General features: G+C 42.5%; 1 protein-coding gene across 4 annotated transcripts in view; it reads left to right on the top strand.

Moving 5' to 3' along the window:
- The first annotated feature begins 5,193 nt into the window (after positions 1 to 5,193).
- nmt2 (N-myristoyltransferase 2) overlaps positions 5,194 to 22,169 on the top strand; it is a 32,195-nt gene continuing 15,219 nt past the window's right edge. For all 4 annotated transcript variants that reach the window (XM_042332017.1, XM_042332019.1, XM_042332015.1 and 1 more), the window contains exons 1-6: positions 5,194 to 5,369; positions 11,044 to 11,182; positions 16,907 to 17,051; positions 18,917 to 19,035; positions 20,669 to 20,760; positions 20,872 to 20,988. In XM_042332017.1, the coding sequence (XP_042187951.1) occupies positions 5,260 to 5,369; positions 11,044 to 11,182; positions 16,907 to 17,051; positions 18,917 to 19,035; positions 20,669 to 20,760; positions 20,872 to 20,988 (722 nt within the window). In that variant the 5' untranslated portion in view covers positions 5,194 to 5,259. The remainder of the gene's footprint in view (positions 5,370 to 11,043; positions 11,183 to 16,906; positions 17,052 to 18,916; positions 19,036 to 20,668; positions 20,761 to 20,871; positions 20,989 to 22,169) is intronic.

Genomic DNA, 22,169 nt, shown 5'->3' on the forward strand with positions numbered 1-22,169 from the left:
ATAATATACTAGTTTTGTGTGAAAACTGAATGTTTCAATATGCAAATTCTTTGTTTTTTCTTCAAGATATTGCCATGGGATTTTAAAAGTCCATATGGACCCCTAGAAAACCCAGTTGGTTGAACATTTCATCCAAATGATGAACATCACTGCAGCACTCCCTCAGTATAGTACCAGAGTGGCTGTCTAGAATAGGAACTCAAGCCCTCTTCACAAGATCACAAGAAAGATCTGATGGAAGAAGGCCCTTTGATGGGGAGGCTATCCACCCACGACCAACAGCCCAAGAAGTGAACGCAACCAACTGAGTGATACTTACAATCACCACTCTATAGCAAAATAATTTTCTAATCTGTAGTCTTGTTGGAGTCTTATTCATTTCAAACTATGTAGTACTGCCCTGATGTCTACCTTGAGCAGTGGCAGACTGGCTCCCAAAAAGGGCTTGGGATTTGCAGATAAAATTGGGGGCGCCGATTTGCGGGGCACCAATTTGGTATTAACCTCCACAGGTTAAATGCTTTATGAAACTTAAATAGGAGGGCGGGATCCGGGTGTTGATTGGCTGGTCCAAGCTATCACTCACTCAGATGTCATGCTCTGGGTGGTAAATATTGGGAGCCAATCACCGGGGTGCTTGGGAACCATTCTACAACAACAAATTACATTTGTATAGCGCCTTTCATGTCGGGAGGACGTCGCAAAGCATTGGGAGCACTCAGAAAATTTCCCAATTAGCCAGTCCGGTCTGCCCCTAACGTTCATTACCTGGTTACATCCTATCTCATAACAAACACCGCCCAAACCCTCATTCCCACCTTTGTTACGATGGGAATGACACAAGGTGGCGGGGTAGCACTCCAGAATGCAACCCCACATGAAGGGCACTATATAAATGCAAGTTGTTGTTGTTACCACTTGACCAGGCGTTTCCAACACACTCCTCGTCATCTTCCTAGTTCCACCAAATCCATAAATTCCAGCTGATCCAAACCTCTGCCACCCATATCATCATCTGCACCAAACTCCCAACAGATTGACTTCAAAGCCCTTACCCATATATCCCTTCATGTCCTGGGACCTCTCTATCTCTGGCAACTGGATCGACACCTGAGAAGTAAAAACTTTAAGGGATACGGGGAACAAGATGCAATGTGGGATTAATAATAAGGGTCACATAAAAACAGATAACGGTGACGTGGACACAATAGGTCAAATGACTTACTTCTGTGATGAAAATTGCTGTGAGAATATCTGCAAGCTTCTCCCCCTAATCCAGGTCACGCTAAATGATATGTGCAAAGTAAGGGACATGTTTTAAGGGGTCCATAAGGATTTTATATGGCACTGTTGTAACTTAGGTGTGTTATTTTGGAAATATGTTGACTGGGAGCTGCAAAAAATATTTTGTTGTGGTAAAACATTGACATAATTTGCACAGTATGATATCTTTACAAGCTGCAGGAAATGCAGAGCAAAAAACATTTGCCACTTTCTTGTTCTTCTAGGCATTACTTTCAACTTGGAGTAAATATTTTATCATATTGTGCCCATGACTAATCCTCTATTATTCTCACACTGTGATTAGTTTGGCAATCCAAGGTGCTCAGAGGCTTTGAAGTAATTAAAACCAGCAAGAGATAATTAACTGCTGTAACTGTGGTAGTTCTCAACGTTTGCTGTTTAAGACCCAAGGGCAATGGTGAGGCACACTTCTGAAGAGATGTGCATTGACACAAATAGCTGTGCAATGGTAAGGACTAAGTTACATTGTTTCACATATAAAGTATGAAGATATTTTTCCCATGTCTACATTGGCTTATTTGTTGCTTATCTCATTCATATTAATCATCCTCATAGTACTAAAGTTTACCATTTGTCAAACTCGAGGCTATGACAGAGGTTAACTACTGATGCAGTGATACTATACGGTAAAAAACATAATAATGAGATATGTAGATTAGAGGGGCCTGAATCATAGAAAATGAATGAAGTGTTATTTTAAGATTATTAATGAGGCATAAATTCAGATATTTTGAAATAATTTGGCTGCAAGAATTAAGATTAAGTATAATGCAATATCTACAATTTCAAAGATATTTATGTAATAAATGTGGATCTTGAACAAATTGGTTATATGTCAAAAGAAATTGTTCTAACTGTGTAGATCACTGGAGATGTCACATCTAAAATACTGGGGTAGGTTTTTGATCCTGTTGAAGAGATTACACAAAAGAGCAATCAAGGGTTACATTTGCCAATACAGAATGGTAGCCAGAAATAGTTTTTTACCCAGAGGGTAATTAACAATTGGAATGGGTTGCCAGGAATGGGAATTGAAGCCAGGGCGCTGGATAGATTTAAGAAATAACCTGATGTTGTAATGATAGGGCATTCTGGAAGGATGAGATCAAGGGGGGCAAAGTGCTTTCCTCATATCTTGTGATGTGTGTTCTTTTCTCATTCCATCTTTTCTTTTGGCTTGATTCTTGTACTTTGTGGTCAGCTTGACTCAATTGATAGCATTCTTATCTCTGGGTGAGAGGATTGTGGGTTCAAGGCCCATATCTCTCCTCCCTCATATACCTTAGTGTGACTGCACTTGGGTGGTTCAAGTCCTACTTGACCATCCGTCTCCACTTCACCTCAGCAAATGGTTTCTACTCCCGCCCCCGCCTGGTCACCTGCGGGTATCCCAGGGCTCCATCCTTAGCCCGCTTCTTTTCCTCATCTACTTGCTCCCTCTGGACGATGTTATCCACAGACTTGGGCTAAACTTCCACCTGTTTGTGGATGACACACAAATCTACTTTACCTCCTCCAGTACCAACTCCAGGTCCACCGATGTTCTATCAGCTTGTCTGGCAGACATCAGGGCTTGGATGAGTGTGAACTTCCTGCAGCTGAATATGGATAAGATGGACGCCATACTCCTTGGCTATCACCAACTTCTTCACTCCTGCGGATCTGAACTCCTCAACCTCCCTGGCCTCTTCAAGATCCTCACTCCTGTGTTCAAATCCATTCACTCCCTGGCACCTCCCTACCTCTCCAACCTCCTCACTCCCCAATCCATCACCCGGCGCCTCCGCTCGACTGGCTCCGGCCTCCTGTTCATCCCTCACACCCTCCACCCATCATCGGAGGTCGTGTTTTCAGCCACTATGCCCCAAAACTCTGGACCACACTCTCTCAATCCCTCCGCCTTGCCCCCTCTCCCCTTTCACGTTCTGCCTGAAAACGTTCCTGTTCGACCGTGCTTAAGGCTACCTCCCCCTTCTCCCCAGCTTGGAGTCAGGCACCGTCATTGTTAACCCCTCTGAGATGCTACCCTGCAATGGAGGGTACTATATGAGTGCAAGTTGTTGTTGTTGTTAAGTGCATAGTCTATCTAGGCTGAACCTTCAGTTTACCATGACCAAGGTCAGTCAACCTTTGGGAGAGACAGTAAATCAAGGTCCTGTCAAGTATCATGCAAGTATTCTTTATTTATTTGATATCTTTTTCAGATTTTTTGGGGGGTGGATTCTGCTCTAATACCACAACAGCATAAAAGGTTGTAACCAGCTCCCTGAGAATAAAGAGCAGATCTTTCCTATGTTCATGTTTCCTGTATTTTATAGCAGTATTCTTTCTTGTGATATCTTGTAATATACACTAGCTGTACCTTGGGGCAAGGTTGGGAGTGACACTAGGTGGTGCAGCATACCAGATAATACTGGGATTGCATATTAATGATATTCTCGCACAATTCTTCATACAATAAAAATGAACAAGGCACTAACAATAATTTCATTGAACGACTGCAGATAGCTTTCTTCACTGTCAAAGTGTCTGCCCTTGTAAATGTAATGTTAGTAGAAATATAGATGTTGCCATTCCCACGTTTAGACTTCATGGTAAATAAAGTCAATTGTTTTGCTACTTTAAAATCCAAAGAATATTATAACAGGGGGGATAATACATCAGTTACAGGATACCAAGCATACAGCATCCGAATGTCAGTTGGCGGGTATTCCGGATTGTACTTTTCCAGGCAAAAGCTTCTGCCTTCAAGTTTCCAGGTACAGCAAAGGTGAAGGTTATAGATGCAGTTTGTTAGGCATAACCCCAGCATGGCTGCATGACGCAGGTTTTAAGCACAGCCCAGTACGGGGTCCATGGGTGCAGTTGTCAAGCACAGCTCCAGTGTAGGTCCACAGTGCAGGGTCCAGGTTGCATTATACAGCATTGGTGTGTGGGGTGCAAGTTGCATTACACAGCCTTGCTCTAGGGGGTGCATGTTCCATTACACCCCCCCATTGCAGTACGTGCAAGGCCATTTCCCCTTCTCTCAGGCCACCAAAGCCCTCTTCCACGCATTTATTACATCTAGGCTACTATGGCAACTCCCTGCTTGTTGGCCTTCCCAACGCTTCCCTCCACAAGATGCAGATCATCCAGAACTCTGCAGCTCGTGTCCTCTCCCACACCAGGCTCCGTGACCCCATCACCCCCCCCCCACCCTCGCCCGGCTCCACCGGCTCCCCCTCCCCCAGAGTTCAAAAATCCTTGTTCTCGCCTTCAAAGCCCTGCTCCTTCCCACCTCTGTGACCTTCTGACCCCATATTGACCTGTCCACTCTTTCCGCTCGGCAGTTTCCAGCCTGCTCCACATCCCACCATCGGCGCTCAGGCCTTCAGCCTCTCTGCCCCCACCCTTTGTAACTCCATCTCACAGCCCCTCCACCTCCCTCCCTCCCTCCCGCCCCCCCTCCCAAGTCAATCCTCTTCAACCGCACCTTTGGTCACCCTCCCATTCCCACCTTCCCTGCCCTCCTGATCCCAACCCTTTGCTCGTGTCCAAATTCCTGACTGTCCAGCGCCTTGGGACCTCCTCCCAACCCGAAAGGCACAATGCAAATGTCATTTGTTGTTGTTGTTGTTGTGGTGGTGGTGGTGGTGGTGGTGCAAATAGCACTACACAGTCTCCAGGTGGGAGGCAGCTGTGGGAGTGCGGGTTGCATTGCATTGCGCAGCCTTGGTGTGGCACGGAGGGTGCAGGTTGCGTAACACAGTACCGGGTGGGGGTGGGTGTGTGTGTGGGGTGTGTGGGGTGGGGGGGGGGTTGCAGGTTGCATTACACAGTCCGGGTAAGCGCAGCCGCCGCTGTGTGGTGTGTGTGTGTGTGTGGGGGGGGGGGGGCTCTGCCGGCCGCTGGGGGGCGCTGTGCGCGGCTCCGCTCGGCGCTCGGCTCTCGGCTCTCCCTCCATATTGCGCGATGGCGGAGGACAGCGAGTCGGCGGCCAGTCAGCAGAGCCTGGAGCTGGACGATCACGACACCTGCGGCATCGACGGCGACAACGAGGAGGAGAACGAGCAGACACACAGGTGAGGGGAGCGGGAGAGAGAGAGAGAGAGAGAGGCCCCGGGGGGGCGGCTTCCCACAGCAACCCCTGTAGGCCGGGGGGCCGGGGGGCCGGGGGGCCGGGGGGCACCTTGTGGGGGCAGCGAGCAGCCCCGCCACCCGCTCAGGCACAGCCCCGGGGCCCGGGACCGGGGCCGCGTTATTATTGATCATCATTCGTAGTAAAGAGCGTCTCCAACCCAACCCCCAGAGCCCTGAGGGGAAATAAATACCCCCCCTCCCCCCCCCCCCACACACACACACACACCACATTATAACCCTCTCTCTCTCTCCCTCTCTCCTCTCTCTCCTCCTCTTGTTGCCAGAAAAAAGGGGAATTAAAATAAACCAATGTGGCCGCCCTGGAGAGTCAGGCCTTTCAGCACTTGCTGGCGGGGCGGGAAAGAGGGGGATACTGAGAGATTCCCTCCACCACCACCACCACCACACTTCCTCTCCAACCACAACTGCCCTCCTTCCTGCTCATCCTCTGGGGCTTTTTCTCTCCATTCCTCTTCTTCTTCTCCTCCTCCTCTCTCCAACTCCCCCCCTCCCTCCCTCCATCCCTCCATCTCCCCCTCTCTCTCTCTCCCTCCCTCCATCCCTCTCTTCCCCCCCTCCCACCCCTCTATCTCCTCTCTCTCCTTCCATCTCTCTCTCTCTCCCTCCATCCCTCCCTCTCTCCCTCCCTCCATCCCTCTCTCTCTCTCTCTCTCTCTCACTTCCAGGATATTTCATCTATCATGAATGCTGGCAGCACGTTTTGAGGGAGAAAGAAAGTCTGCGACTTGCACAGCCATCACCTCACCTGAGCATGTGACAACTGTCAAAAAAAAAGGCACCAGGATCTTTCTCTCTCTCTGTCTTCCTCCCCCCATGGCTGTGAGAGTGACAGCGACAGCGACTGGGCACTCACTGCCTTCTGCTTTTGTGTGTGCTGTGTTGTCGGGTACGAATGTCCACCTACTGTGGTCATGTCACCCAAGCGGGAAAGGTTTCTTCTTCGTGGATATTGGAGGAAGTCTTCTTTATTTGAACGCACGCACCTTTTGTTCAGCGCATTTGTTCTTGTCACGTTCAATGTTTAGCAGTGAGGGAAATGACATTGCTAAGCAGACCATACATAACATCTTGAATGAAACTGGTCTTTATATAAAAAAAATCTTTGGTGAATTAACAGTGACACATCCAATAGAACAATCAGAATGTCAGTGTTTGCTCAGCTTCTTAAGCTGTAAAGTTTTTTTTTTAACCTACAGTACCACGATAACATGTTTCTCCTGAACATTTTTCCCTACAATTCTCCTGAGAGTACACATTGACAGACGATTTGAATCTGGTAGTATTGCAGCAAAGACCGATTCTGTCCTCGCCCAATGTCTGTGTATATGAACCTCTATTAAAGACTGATAACAAACATGGATGGGAATCCAGAGTTCTGAGACCATTTGCAGCACCCTTGTGCCTGCGTCAACGAGATTAGCTAACTCATGGCAGTATTCCCAACAGAACCTTCTCAGTTGGTATGGCTCAGCTACTCACTGCCAATATGTTTAATCCACAGCTGTGGAAGATATAGGGTCAAATAAATATTAAACTTAGTATGCTGCATCCATACTAGTTTATATGTGGGTAGCTGAGTTGTGTGACCTTATGCTGGTGTCATTTTATACCTAGTCTGTTTTAGATTTTGTTTCATTGCTTAGGAAAACTTGCACTTTGGATACGTTTTCATAACAAGCAAAGGAATAGTTGAAATTACAGGGTTATGCAGTTTGCTTGGTGAAGGGGAGTGCCAATTTATTTTAAAGCACCCCTATTAAATTTGGAGTCATTGATAGTTGCAAGCAATTACAGCAATAGTTCATTATGTCAGGAACCCCAATGAATATCTGTCACCTGAATACCAAGGTTGAATTGTTTTCGAATATTTTACTATATCTTTTACTACCATTTTACTATGCTGATATTTTAATTGGGTGAATTGTATTCACATTGGGGTTTGTTCTTTTGAGGGTATTAGCTGTCGTTGCCACAAACATCTGGCCGTGATGCAAGGTGACATTTGTAATGCAGTGTAATACAAACAAGTGATTATCATTGCTCCAAGTTGCTACAATAATTATGGAAGAAGCTTGCTTTGAAAAGAGGACTTTCAAATTTTGCACATGGAAATTGCTATTTTTGCTGTTCAAAAGTTAGAATTTTGGCACGTTGCAACTTTTGGCTCTACATAAATTTCTTTATATATGAGGCTAAATTTAAAAATCAAACATTGCATGCTTTACATGTGGTTTCAGGTCAGATGTTAATTGTCACAGTATAATCGGTTCGATAGCATGAATACTAATGCAAAAAGATAATATAGTATAGCATGGCATTAAAGGGCATATAAAAAAGATTTATTGTGCTGAACTGTGGTATTCAAATATGAAGAGAAACCTTTGTGCAGTTAATGATGTCCTTCTGTTGCTACTTTATTACTTTTCTCACTTGTTTTCAAATCACTTTATTCCCTTGCGCCTCCTTACCTATCCGACCGCTTACCCCCACTCCAACCACCCGCTGAACTCTGCTCGGCTGGCTCCATCCTCCTATTTGTTCCTCGTACCCTCCGTTCCACCATCGGTAACCGTACGTACCTTCAGCCACTAAGCCCCGAAAATCTGGAATTCTCTCCCTCAATCCCTCCGCCTTGCCCACTCCCTCCTCACCTTCAAATTGGGCATAAACACCTTCCTTTTTGATCGTGCTTACGGTAACCTCCCCGCTCGTTGTCAGACTCCGTCACTGAAGTGTTCCAGGTCGCTACCCCACATGAAGGGCGCTATATAAATCCAAATTGTTGTCATTACCATCGAGACTCAGAAGCAGATATTTTATATAATATTCCCTAAATACGGTTCCCTAAATCAAATGCTACAAAATGTCTGTTCTCAGGCTGTTTTTTTCCTGACGTTTTGAAACAAAACAGTATGTATATTTTTGGTCAGATTTTTTTTCTCTGAATGTTTTCGCATTTGCTTGAGGGACCACCCATGGTTTGCAATTATTTGTTCATTTAATTTCGCACTGTCACCAGAACGAATCCACTCTTCAGTAACACAAACTAGTTGTGTTTTGTTTCTTAAACATACGTGATGTTGGGGGAGCTGAGTTGTTGGACCCTCAATTTATCCCTGTGACCTGAGTTCAGGTTCAGCCTAAATTGCTGGGATGAAAAATTAGTCCCCTGCTGGTTTTGACAGACCTCGAATGAGTCAGAGGAATCTTAACCCAACTCTGAAATGAGTTTGTACCTGCAGCACAGAGTATGTGTACATTGCCACTAATGCCTAAACCATGCATTACTCTTTACTGATACAAATGAGTGTTACAGTCTGCGAGGAGATATGCTCGCTGGCTCCCGGTGACACTTCTAATTAAAGACAACATATTGCCTTTCACATCGGGAGGACATTTCAAGACACTGGCCAGCTCACTAAACAAAATAACTATTTTTTAGTCACTGATAGTGCCAAGTTAAAGCAACAGACTCTGAAGCTTTTTTCAAACTTTAATGAAAAACTTTGCATTCTGTACATTGCGAATGATACAGAATTTTTTTTGGTCAATTGAGTGTCTGACACATTAGAGGAGAAATAGTATGGGGAGATGGAGAGGAGGGAGCTGCCCAATGCCAACTATCAGGGGGCCTAATGTTAGTTGTAGGGAAAATTTGGAGACAATAATAAGGGACCAGTTAAGCGAGTATTTAGATAGAAATGGGTTAAAAATTAGGGAATAAACTAGATCTACGTTCTCCGATGGCCTGTGTGTATGGTTTTGTAGCTCAGCTGCTCACTGAGTAAACTTACAGAGCTTTCAACAGAGATTTTATTTCTGGAAAGCTGCTCATAATGTGAAAAACTGTAGAATGTATCAATTGTGAAATGAATTGATCCCATTTTCTTTAATTTGCTTTAGTAACGACACTTTAGAGCTTACACGACTGCCCTGGGAATGAAAGTAAACATGTTTAAAAAGAAAGATCAAAAGCACAAATAGCAACATCATTCAAATTATACAATAATCCTACGAGTTACAGGAAGCGAGGTAAATTATAGATGTTTACACTAAATTGTTGAATTTTATACAAACTAAACAGTTTTCCATAGCTCCCGTATTTCCTTTTACCTCCTGTATATGTCATTTTCTTTTAAATACTTGGATGCTTTTTCTTCAACTGCAGTTTCCGGCAGTGAGTTCCACATTCACACCACCTGGTGCATTTATATATTAAAAAAAGTTCTTATAATTTCCACTTGTTAGTGAGTCAGTAGTGAGTCAATAGGCAAAAACATAAGATAGCTACTGACTATCTTATGTTTATGCCCTCTGACTCACTAACAAGTGGAAACCATTCATCTTATCAAATCCATTCATAATATTAAACACAGGTATCAGCTATAAGAAACTGGCAGATTTAGTACCTAAATGAGAAATCTAAACAAAATGAGAAAATGCCATTGGGTCTAATCTTTCAAGTATTGGTAATATGCAGTGATGCTCAAAATAGTAACTGACGATTACAAAACACAGGGTTAATGATTGAAGTAGGTTTGTAAAAACTTAATTATTGCAAGGCTCACTTTGTGAGAGAATTCTTGCCGAAGCAAGCACATCATTGGGATAGTAAATAAATCTATAGTATGTAAAATCAACAGTATAAAGTCCAGAAGTTGTACAGGGAAGCGCGTTAGAACAGGATTGCTGTAATCCAGAAATTTCAATTTATGTTATTATCAAGGGTGGAAAACAGCCATTCCTGGCCAGCATTTTTGGACTTGTCTCATCATTGGGGAAAACTACACGTACACTAGCAAAGCTTGCTAACTGCTCTGAGGATGTAATGCTTGATCAGCAAAAGGAAGGGGATAGGCATGCATGCACAGGAGTCCATATTAAATGCTGGGCTCCATAATCTATCCAGTTTATAAGCAAGGCATTATTGTATTAAAGGTGTGTTATAACAGTGTTCTCTTATGTGAAGCATTGAAAAGACTACACATTGAATCCAATTTTGGTTGTACTTACAAAATATAATACATACGAACAGAAATATTTATATCCTAGACAGTGGTCATTGAGTTATGAAGAGAGCTATTGATTCTTTTGTTATATTAAGGGGTCTAGGAAACATAGACCACTTAACACTCAATCCTAGTTGTTAGAGTCCCAGCTCAGGGGGAATGATATTTAGAATGTTACTATGCACGTTGGTGTCTGTACAAGTGCAGTGAACCCTGCACTTGGGTTTGGAGAATTAGGACAGCCAGTGGAATTAAGGGAGGCTTAAGACTTGGGTGTAACTTCATAGTTTAGGTTGCTAATTATGATTTGAGTGTTGACTTAATTGAAGCATGCCTTAAAGTGAATAAATGGTTCTTGGCTTGGGAGATAATGGAGGGATATGGATTTGGTGCCAAGCCAGAGAGATGAAGATGGCAGGACTATGATGAGGAACTAAATGGCCTCTTAATCTTACCCATCTATATCTGTGCATTATTGAAGTAATATGCAATACAGTACTGTATTATTGTGTTAGCAAACTGATTATACTGTAAGTTCTATTACATTGTCCTATCCCTCCTTTATATTTTCTAAATTTGCTGACAGAAGTCCTGGAGGGGATGCTGGAGCTAGAAAGAAGAAGAAAAAGCAGAAAAGGAAGAAGGAGAAGCCGAACTCTGCTGGAACCAAATCAGATTCTGCTTCAGACTCACAGGAAATCAAAGCTCAGCAGCCACCTTCAAAAGTGAGGCCATTATGTCTCTTTTTAAATTATTTTAATATTTTCTGTATGCAAATCATGCACTAAACACTAAAACACTGAATTGTTAGATTTAATTTGGGAACTATAGTGTACTCACAACATTGAAGAGATGGGATCCACTTCCACATGTACGCGGGTGATACCCAACTCTAACTCTGCCTCCATCCGCGACTCCAGGACCACTGCTGTCCTGACAGAATATCTGTCAGACATCAAGTCCTGGATGAGAGTTAACTTTCTTCAATTGAACGTCAACAAAGTCGAGGCTCTCCTGATTGGCTCCCGTCAGCGCCTCCTCACCTCAGGCACTGACAGTATCACCATCCATGGTTGCACACTCCACCTTGCTAAGCCGGTCCGGGACCTTGGCATCTTGTTTCACCCTCAACTATTTTTTCTACCCCACATCCGTGCCATGACCCACTCTGCCTTTCCCCCACCTCCGCAACATCACCCGGCTCCGTCACTGCCTCACACCACAGGCTGCCGAAACCCTCATACACGCATTCACAACATCCAGGCTCGACTATGCACACTCCCTGCTTGTCGGCCTCCCCAACTCCTCCCTCCGCAGGCTGCAGATCATCCAGAACTCTGCAGCCCATGTCCTCTCCCACACCAGGCTCCATGACCCTATCACCCCCCATCCTCGCTCAACTCCACTGGCTTCCCATCACACAGACAAGACAGTTCAAGATCCTGGTCTTCACCTTCAAAACCCTCCATGGTCTTGCTCTCCCCTACTTCTACAACCTCCTAACCCCCTACAAACCTGCCCTCTCCCTCCTCTCAGTGGGCTCGGACCTGCTTCACGTCCTCTGCCTCGCCCTCTTGACCATTGGCGGGTGGATCTTCAGACACCCTGCCCCCACCCTCTCAAACTCTATCCTGCAGTCCCTTTGCCTCGCCCCCTCCCTTGCCTTCTTCAAGAACAGAAAGGTGATCAGGTGAGAGACTTGGGACTTACTGTGGATGAACTGTCAGCCCAGTGCATACACAGTGACATGGCAGTGACCTGTTGACCCAGAAGCTGGGGGAACTAGCTGGTGCATGGGAAGTAAATCTGCATGCACACAAAATGAATGAGGAAGCGCTGACCAGTGATCAAGGCACCTTTCTATAGTGCATTGGGATTTTATGGACCCAACTACCACACTATTACAAGGCTCAACTGTCCGGCTTCCATTTTCAGAGGGATAAGAGTCTCAATCAAAAAGTTACATTGCTGCTGTATAAAGTTTTGTTCTGACCCCATTTAAAATACGATAATTAGTTTTAGTCACTGAATCATAGGAAGGATATTTCTGCCTTTGATTGTGCATGGAGGCAACCAACCAAATGATCACAGATTTTAAGAATCTAATCAATAGGAAAATTTAAGAGAATCAGTTATCTTCTCTTTGAGAATAAAACTTTTTAGGATTATAAAAGGGAATTCACTAGGTTGATGCAGTCAAATTATTTAATGTGTTAAAAGTTTTAAACACCAGGGATTGAAAGTGAAACAATAATGAGTCAAAAGAGAAATCAAGCAGAACTTCTCCGCCAAGTGTAATATCCTGCTCTTTAGAATACGTTACTAGAGAATAATAATCCATGCATTTGGGATAGCGCCTTATCACGTTGGAAGGATGTCTCAAAGCACTTCGCAAGAACTACTGTGAAATTTGTAGGCAAACGCGACAGCATAATTGCACACAGCAATGTCCCGTAAATAGTTACGGAGTGAGTAACCAGTTTAATTTTGGGGATTGTTGACCAGAATACGAGGAGAAACTTCCTTCCCTTTTCAAATAGTGCTAATGGGGTCTTAACAGGCAGACAGGACCTCGGTTTAATTTCTCTTCTGAAGGACGGCACCTCCAACAATGCAACATATCCCTATTGGGCATTGAAGTGTCAGCTTAGACTATTTGAATTGAAGTCCTGACGTGGGGCTTGAACCCACATCCTTCTGAATCAGAGGCGAGATTGCTAACACTGAGCCAAACTGACACACGAGCTCATTGAAGTGTAATAATGTTCTTCTACAATATGTTACTAGAAAAGCTCAATGAAACAAATAGTATAATTTGTTTTTGGCCAATCGGGTGTCTGACACATGCAGAAACCACCTTTCTAAAATTTGTCATGCTTTAGCATGACTAGACAGAGTTTCACATATGTATGCCATAAATGCGTGGAAATTTCCGAATATAAATAGATTCAAGAGGTTGGCTGGAGTGTATCTGGAAAGAAATGATCGGGAGATAATGGGATCTAATGTACAATATTCTCAAATTGGATTTGTTGCATTAATTCCAGTTAACAGGTCCAGTTTGTGGCAAAAAGTCACGCCCACAAAACATGAGGAAAAGAAACATTGGTTTCTCAGCAGCCTTTTACTGGACTTTGCTAACAGGAGGGTTCTGCCAACTGCAATACCAGAAATAGCAATTAACATGACCAATCCGGTTTGCAAAATGCTACAAATCAGACTCCATTATGAGAATGTATTTAGCTTCCAATACCATCCAGTTTACATTTATATGTAAGCTTTCACCTCGGGAGGATGTCTCAAAATGCTTAGGTTAAGAAATGTCAAAAATAGGGATAGTCTTAATGCCCTTTATCTGTGCTAGAAATATCCCTTTCACTGTTCTATAGAGGCTACTATGGCAATGCTTGAACCCATCATTCTGGAGAGCAAGTCGAAGGAGCATGTCATATAGTTATTTTAGAAACTTTTAAAATATTTATATTGGAGAGCTTTTCCATAAAGCACTACCCAAATCATCATCAGCTAAATAGTGGAGTAAGCACATTAGCCCAAGGGATCCCACTGCAACTTCATTGCTTACTTTAGAAGAACCATAAGAAAAATGTTCCTTACCCATCCCTCCGACCTATGCTGGTGTCTGAATTATGTAGAACTAGTTGCCAGGTTATGTGGTGACTGAACTCTTTCTGAGATGCTCGGAAATCTCTCAAGTTCTTTTAATTTTTTTTCTTTCAGCAAGATAAGTATTAAGACAGAAAACTTGCTCTGGGTTTCCTTTTTAAATTTAATTTACATTGGGTTGAGACTGGCCATGATCATTTCCCATGGAAACCTTCCGGCAACAACAACAACTTTGCGCAGGGTAGCGTCCTGGAGTGCTTGCAGCCAGCAGAGGGGTTTCTATCCTATCTCTCTGTGCTGGCTTCCAACTCGAGTCACATAGGTATAAGGACTGAACTACCCTGTTGTATTATCCTAGTCATTGTTGATGGGTCATTGGAAGACGAGCCTCGCTCATTGGTTTGCGAGCACAGTCTGGGATTTTTTTTTTAACTTTTCCTGGATTAAGTTGCTCTAGTTAGGTATCAAATGGGACATTCAGCCTAACAGTTACTGGAGGCTGTAATTCTTCCCACTCAGTTAACTCTGCAAACTAACACCCTATAAGTAGAATGGTCGACATTGGGGAAGCAGAGGGAGGATTTCAGTGGTACGCTGTACTCGTCTGGCTGGTTAACGCTATTGCACACTTTGGCATCTCTTAAGATTGGACTCTTGCCTATCTGTGTGCCTAAATTTCCCAGAATTAGGTACTCGGGGTGTCTCTCTCTCAGAGAGATTGGGCATTCCGTACCAGACAGATGGAAACCATGTATGTGGGTGGAACTCTTAGTAGTTTGATTAGGAGAATCCTAAGCTGGGTACCATGTAAGTTAAACATCCAGCTGACCATTTAAAAACATTCAAGCCTATATTATCAAATCAAGTTAAACATTTAAATCCATTTCTCTGCCTTTTCTCCACGCTTCATGCCCTTAATTGTTGTGCATTTATTTCTCTTTTAATCATTCCAATTAGTTCTGCACCTACAGCCTTTTTGGACAGTGCTTTTCACATTCTCACAACCCTGATATGTTTGTTTCATTTTGTTAGTACAGCAAATACACAAAGTGCAGCATAAGTAGAAATGCTTTCTGTCATCGAGTGGAGAGCATTCACTTTTGAGCTAGTTTCATCTACATCAGCATGGTCCAACCTTTTGGCTACTGAGGGCCGGATCCCCTTTTTGAGAAATGTCCGTGGGCCACATAAGCAATATATTTGTGTTTTCCTCCCAGAAACAATACAACATTTACAACAGTTATGGAGGGAGTGGTTTGGCTATATGAAATGGAGTGTGGGGTGCAGATGAAATTGTCTGTTGGACCACCCTGATTTACGTTATTAAAATAAAAATGTTTTGAGGATAAGAACTGGATGTTAGAGAACTGTTCTTGTCCAGTTTGGGCGCCTCACTATAGGAAGGATATCAAGATCATAGAGATGGTGGAAAAGAGATTCACTAGTAATGTTCCAGGGTTGAGGGATTTTACAGTTGAGTAAAGATTGGAGCTGTGTTCCCTAAAACAAAGATTGAAGAAAGATCTTCTGGATTTTTTTTAATTTCTGAGGCATCTTAATAATGCAAATGGGAATAAATTATTTCCACTGAGCGGTAAGTCAGTAATGAGAGGGCATAGAATTACCAGAGGGAGAGGTTATAGCATGTATTTACAAAAGACAGTTGTTATATTGTAACCACAACTGTCTATTTGTGGTTGAGGCAGAATCCATATTAGCTTTCAAGATGGAATTAGATAAAAATCTCAAAAGGAGAAATGTTAAAAGCAGGAGAATGGGTAGATCCCTGTAGCTCAGTGGTTAGAGCACTCGCTTTGCAAATGAGAGACCTGAGTTCAATTCCAGGCAGAGGGCGAAACCTTGGGCAAGTTTCCTTACTCCACACAGAGCCTAATAATAATCCCTCCAAAACAAAACAATAATAAATTGGTCATTTTCAATCTACGACTGTTTGTGGGACATTGCTGTGCGCAATTGGCTGCCGCGTTCGCCCACAAATATACAGTCAATTCACTTTACAGTGTGTTCTGTGAAGCGCTTTGGGACGTCCTCCCGACATGAAAAGCGCTATATCAAATGCAAGGATTATTATTATTATTATTATTAGATCTTTCAGAGAGCCAGCAGAGGCACAGTGCAAACAATGTCTTCCTTTCCACGGTTTTGTTGAGCAGATATAGTCCTTGCCTCCAGTCGTCATATCCAGGATGCTTTGAAAGATCCACAGACTACTTGTGATCTTACTCTTCTTTAAGTCCATAGTAATTCTATTGTGAAAACAAGCACAGAAAAAGTGAGTGACCTATGACTCTATGGAGTAAGGAGCATAGATATATAGATAGGAGTGGCTTCAGGCTGATTTTGAATTGCAAAGATATGCTGATTGTTTGCATAGATTATGGAGAATTGGCATCTATGCAACACTTCTCTGTTTGGCACACAAGATTAAAATCCCCGGAAGTCCTGAATCAGTGGTTCAACGTCAGTTAAGAGAGATTGTGTTTCAGATTCTTTGTGTATTCTGTATAGAAAGTGGAGCCTGCTGAATCAGGCATGATTGTCTAGTGTTTAGCTAGTGTGCAGCATGGTGGATTTGAGTGGATTTGACAGAAAGCCAAGTGGTCTTAGCTGTGCTATTTAAATAATAAGCATTTAATTTGCCTCCACAAAACCCTCTAGCAGCACTCTACCAAAAATTGTAACATAAAGGAAGTAAATGTTTGTGCTGGGCTAGATATGCGGTTGAGCCAGATTTGGTGCCTGTTAAGTGTTTTTTTTTACACAGATGGTATATTTTTTAACCTGATAATATCATTTCTCTGCAGAACCCCTCTGTTCCAATGCAGAAACTTCAGGACATTCAGAGAGCCATGGAGCTGCTCACAGCATGCCAGGGCCCTGCCAAGAACCTAGAGGAGGCGAGTCAACACAGATATCACTTCTGGGACACCCAACCGGTACCCAAACTTAGTACGTTTAGCACATATTCTGACTGGTCACTGTAGATATAGGAGTATTACGTTCTTGAGAAGCGTATAGATTCATCTCAACAAGTCCTTTGAAAGAGTGAGTTTCCTTTAACTGCACAAAACATCACCTAATTTATAGTCCCTTTTTACGTAAAATAAGCCTTTCAGAGAGCTTGACACAATAAAGCCACTAGACCACAAGGTCAATGGATGATGCAATTTTAAAAAAAGTAAGGCGCAGTCACAGATTCAGTCCAACCCGAAGTTCATTAAGAGAAATCTATAATCAAAGGTGTTGTGGTATTACAGGGATTATTCAGGTTTCCTGAAGTCATGGTGGAAATCTTTAAAAAAAATTATCCACATCTTGGGTGCAGACACAAGCCCCTCATGAAGACCCGAGCACATCTCGCCTGTGCCAGCACAAATGGTTAGTGGTGCTAGATATCCCCATTATAACTGGATAGTAATTCCAAGATGCGTCATGAATTTGCTTTTGGTCCATAGATTTCTGTGTAATAATAATAATCCTTGCATTTGATGCATTTAGTGACTCGGAAACATTGTTAGAAGGCAGCACCAAGAACAGCGAAAGGAGAATTTAGGAGGATTCTTTTTCATTCAGAGAGTTGTTGGGATGTGAGCGCCCTGATGAGCAGGGTGGTGGAGGCTGATTCGATTGTGGCTGTAGATTTCTATGATATAATAATGTATTTCATGTTGGCAGGAATCTCAAAGCGTTTTCCAGGATTTATTATAACGTGACCGTATTTTGTAGGTGTTCGCCGCAGCCAATTTGTGCATAGCAATGTCCAACAAAGAGCCATGAAGTAAATAAACAATTTTATTTGGGAATTTGTTGGCCAGGACACTGGGAGAAACTCCCTTCTCTTTTCAAATAGTACCATGGGATCTTTAACATCCACCTGAACAGGCAGACAGGATTTCGATTTAACATCTCACCCAAAGGACAGTGCCGCCCTCCAACAATACAACGCACCCACAGCACTGTGTTGGAGTATATGCCTGGACTATGGTATCATAGTCTCTACACATGGCTTCAATTCACAACTTCTAAGTCAGAACAAGAATTCAACAACAGAGCCAGGTTGACATTCTGAGAAGGCTCATATCAATGCTTTGTTCCATACATTTACAAATTCAATCTGGAGCTCAATTGATGGTTCAGTTGGCAAAACTAGTTCTCTCTCAGTTGTTTAGATCCTGGTCTGTACTGAGGTGGCTGATCTGTAGTGATAGAAGAGTCTTAAGAGCCTGAAAATGGCTGATAGATATGAAACTCAGATGGCATTGTCCAACTCTAAAATTCACAATGCTTTGTGAATCCAGCACAATGGACATCAGACATCAGACATACAGTGAAATTCTGTTAATTAAATAATCAATTTGACAGCAAAAATTATTCAATAAACTATTCATATAAATGGACTAAACATAATAGGAGACTTATCTTCTGGAGCTCTAAATTCTATTCAATAAACCAAACCATTCAATTATCCGATATTCAATTAACCAAATTTCGCTGTTGTCTTTATTTCAATACATGTGCAGTTTAAATTGTTTTAATGGGTACATTCTGGTGGGACGCTCTCCCGACCTTGAAAGGCGCTACACAAATATAATTTTTGTTGTTGAAACTGAACAATCTTATTCATTAACTCCTTCCCATTGTACTGGATCCAACTGGACAAATTTATGTTCCTGAGTTACCAGAAAATGTTTCCATTTCCTTAACTCCATTGACTGGAACCTACAGTATAATTCATTGGTATAGATATCTAAATTAAATATTTGATGCACTGTATGAAATGTATTTTACAAACCATTTCCTTTTTGTCCTTGCAGATGAAGTTGTGACAACTCATGGTTCCATTGAACAGGATAAAGAAAATATCCGCCAGGAACCATATTCTTTACCTCAGGGCTTCACTTGGGACACTCTGGATTTGGGCAGTTCTGAAGAGGTTTGTGACTCAGATTATTGTGAACTAGAAACACGTCACATTTAAGGAAATATTCTCAAGGCAATTAATTATTTATTCGCTCGTGCCTTTTATTCTTGTGTATTTTTAACTATGACTCGCTTATTTGTACTTTCTCAAAATTATTTTGTCATTCAACTGTTTATCCTTTTCCAGCTGAAGGCAAAACAGTGTGGGTCATTGGCTTTGCCACAGTTCTTATCAATGGCAGATTCCTTTTTGGTAGGCATGAGGTGTGAGACTGGATGTCCCAGGGTACTAGGTTTACTAGGAGGTGTGAGACCTGTTTTTGAATCCAGCCTGGAATGAAGAGACTGGTGTGGTTCTAACAAAATGAATGGGGCTAATTGCAACCTTGTTCTCAATGGATGTGAGCCTCCACTCCACCATCGATGGAAGCCACAATGCTCCGAAACTGAAACTCTCGCTTAATCCCTCCGCCTTGTCCCTCCCTCCCCACCTTCAAATCCCGCCTAAAGACCTTCCGTTTTGATCATGCTTACGGTCACCTCCCCCTCCCTCTTCCCCGGCTCGTTTTCAGACTTCACCACTGTGAAGCGCCCCGGGATCGCTACCCTGCGTGAAGGGCACTATATAAATGCAAGTTGTTGTTGAGCCTACTCAACAAAGATACTAAATTGGACAGGCCGTAGAATAGTCCATGTGAAACATCACATTTGTGCAGAAAAGAGTGCGCGTCTGTCACTGAGTACAGAAAAGCACTCTGCACCGACCTGGGAGTACTTGACATGCTTCGTGTAAAAGGTATAATTTACTGGTTCCCTAGGATTGATATATCTTGCCTACAAGAGCACAAATTTACCCAAATTTGCATAAAATAAAGTACTTCATTCCAGCATCTACTTCAAGCTCAACTCATGATAAGATCCCTCCATGATTAAAACTGCTTTGCTGCCCCCTTTCCTCACCTATATCAACTTTATAATAATGAGGTTTAATTGTTCACATCTATTTGACTGTGTGTTTATTTGTACGTTTGAGCTAAATAATTCTGAATGTGCACCCAATCTGTAGATTAGTTTTGTTCTTATTCCTTTCTAATTTTTTTTCTAACAATGCTCTTCCCGCCTCTGAGGATTTTGGCTGCTTTTTCCTTCTAACATGTACCTCTGTTGATAGGTATTAGTCGTGGGTGAACTTTGAGAGTGTCAGCAGCCTAGTCAACTTGGCAACTGACATTAATGTTATCCTTCACGACGCCCCCTTACCGCCCTATCTCCTCCTGAGTAAGAGCAAGATCCCTGACTGATTTCCCTTGCCTAAATTGCAATGCTGTGCCAAATTTTAGTAACTAACTGGTGCCTGACTAATATTAGTTAATTCAACATATCAATCAATGTGAACCTGAGACCTTCCTACTTTGTGTGGGACAACCACTCACTGACTATATTCACTAGTCATCTACCCATCAGATTAGCCATGGATTGTGCTAACCTTACTTTTTGACCACCTTTGTTGTATAAATGCATATTTCTATATATTTGACAGATTTTTAAATGAAATATTGAGTTTGGTGATTTGTATTCTGCACAGACCATCTATATCCTGTATTCTGTTTTTAAACTAAACTTCTTAAATTTTTGCTTGCTTTCAGCTAAAAGAACTATACACATTGCTAAATGAGAATTATGTGGAAGATGATGAGAATATGTTTAGGTTTGATTATTCTCCTCACTTCTTACAGTGGTGAGCACACAATTCTACTTCAGTTTATTTTTTTCTTATTACAATCTTTGTTATCATTTGTGTTTTATTAAAAATGTGATCAGAATTGTTGATTGATGCATATGCTTACAGGGCTCTTCGTCCACCAGGCTGGTTATCACAGTGGCACTGTGGAGTCCGAGTATCTTCAAACAGAAAACTAGTTGGCTTCATTAGTGCCATTCCCGCCAATATCCGTATTTATGAGATGTAGGTACACTGTCTGCTATATTTGTTTCAAATTTGCTTGTGTTAAGTTGCATGTTTGCTTCAGTAGCATGTTGTATATACTGAGAAGCTCTTCTTATTACTGAACTAAAAGTTGAATTCTGTAAAGTTACCTTTAGTTTATAAGTCCTCTTTATTTCAATAGTTTCTAACAAACCCATGATATACAGTTCACAATACAATATGTGTCTTCACCCTATGCCAACATGCTACCAGTTTTGTGTTGTTCAACTGTTGCTGGAATTGTTGCCCTCACTTCCTCCCCCTTGTACCATTACTCATATTTCTAAACCAGATGGGAGTTCAGTTTTTCCAAATATTGTAAATGTGCTCGAGTTGGTAGTCAGAACCCACTTACCCTATCTGATCCCTTCTCTATAGAAGAGCTCTCTGCCTGGACAGTGAACTGACTGGCTGTTCTCATTTGGAAGTGGTCCCTCAGCCTTGTAATATTTCTTTGTTCTTCACATTCACTCTAAACCAGACAAAACAAGCCTAATAAATACTCTCCTCAGCCCAGCAACTAACCCTGTATTTCCTCTATCCCCCCTCACTCTCCCCGAGAACTGGCCCTGCTCGTCCTGGGGCCAGGAACAGGACTGAAATGCAAATTCTGCACCATCCCTAAATCTCATTCCTTCCTCCTGCAGCCCCGCAGATCAGTCGTCTTATCTGAGCATCTGATGCACAAAGCACAAAGCAACATTTGTTGTGGTGATAAGAGTCTTGAGCTTGGATTTGTGCTACGGTTGGTATGGTAACAGTAGCACCACGGCTGCCACCAGAGCCAAGATTCTTATTGATGCAAGAAATGCTAGTGTGGAGCATATGTTGATTGTAAATCCAGAAAATGAAATTATTTTGATGACGTGTTGACCACACTATGCACCCCACTTTAGTTTAGCAGAAGCAATACACATTTCTTAGAGAATTGTAGAACGATACAGAACTGAAATGGACCATTCAGCCCAATAAACCTGAACAGGTGATTTTCTTCAGATAAACCGTCTAGTCTATTCCACTCCTACTCTCCCCTCATCTATTCTTATATTAAATATTATTTTTCAAGCACGGATCAAATTCCCTTTTGAAAGAATTGATGGACTCTACTCGAAGAACAATTTCTGGCATTCCAACCACTTGTATAAAGAAATGTTTTCTAA

The sequence above is a fragment of the Callorhinchus milii genome, unplaced genomic scaffold (assembly GCF_018977255.1).
Source record: "Callorhinchus milii isolate IMCB2004 unplaced genomic scaffold, IMCB_Cmil_1.0 Scaffold2, whole genome shotgun sequence".
In the NCBI taxonomy this organism is placed as follows: Eukaryota; Metazoa; Chordata; class Chondrichthyes; order Chimaeriformes; family Callorhinchidae; genus Callorhinchus; species Callorhinchus milii.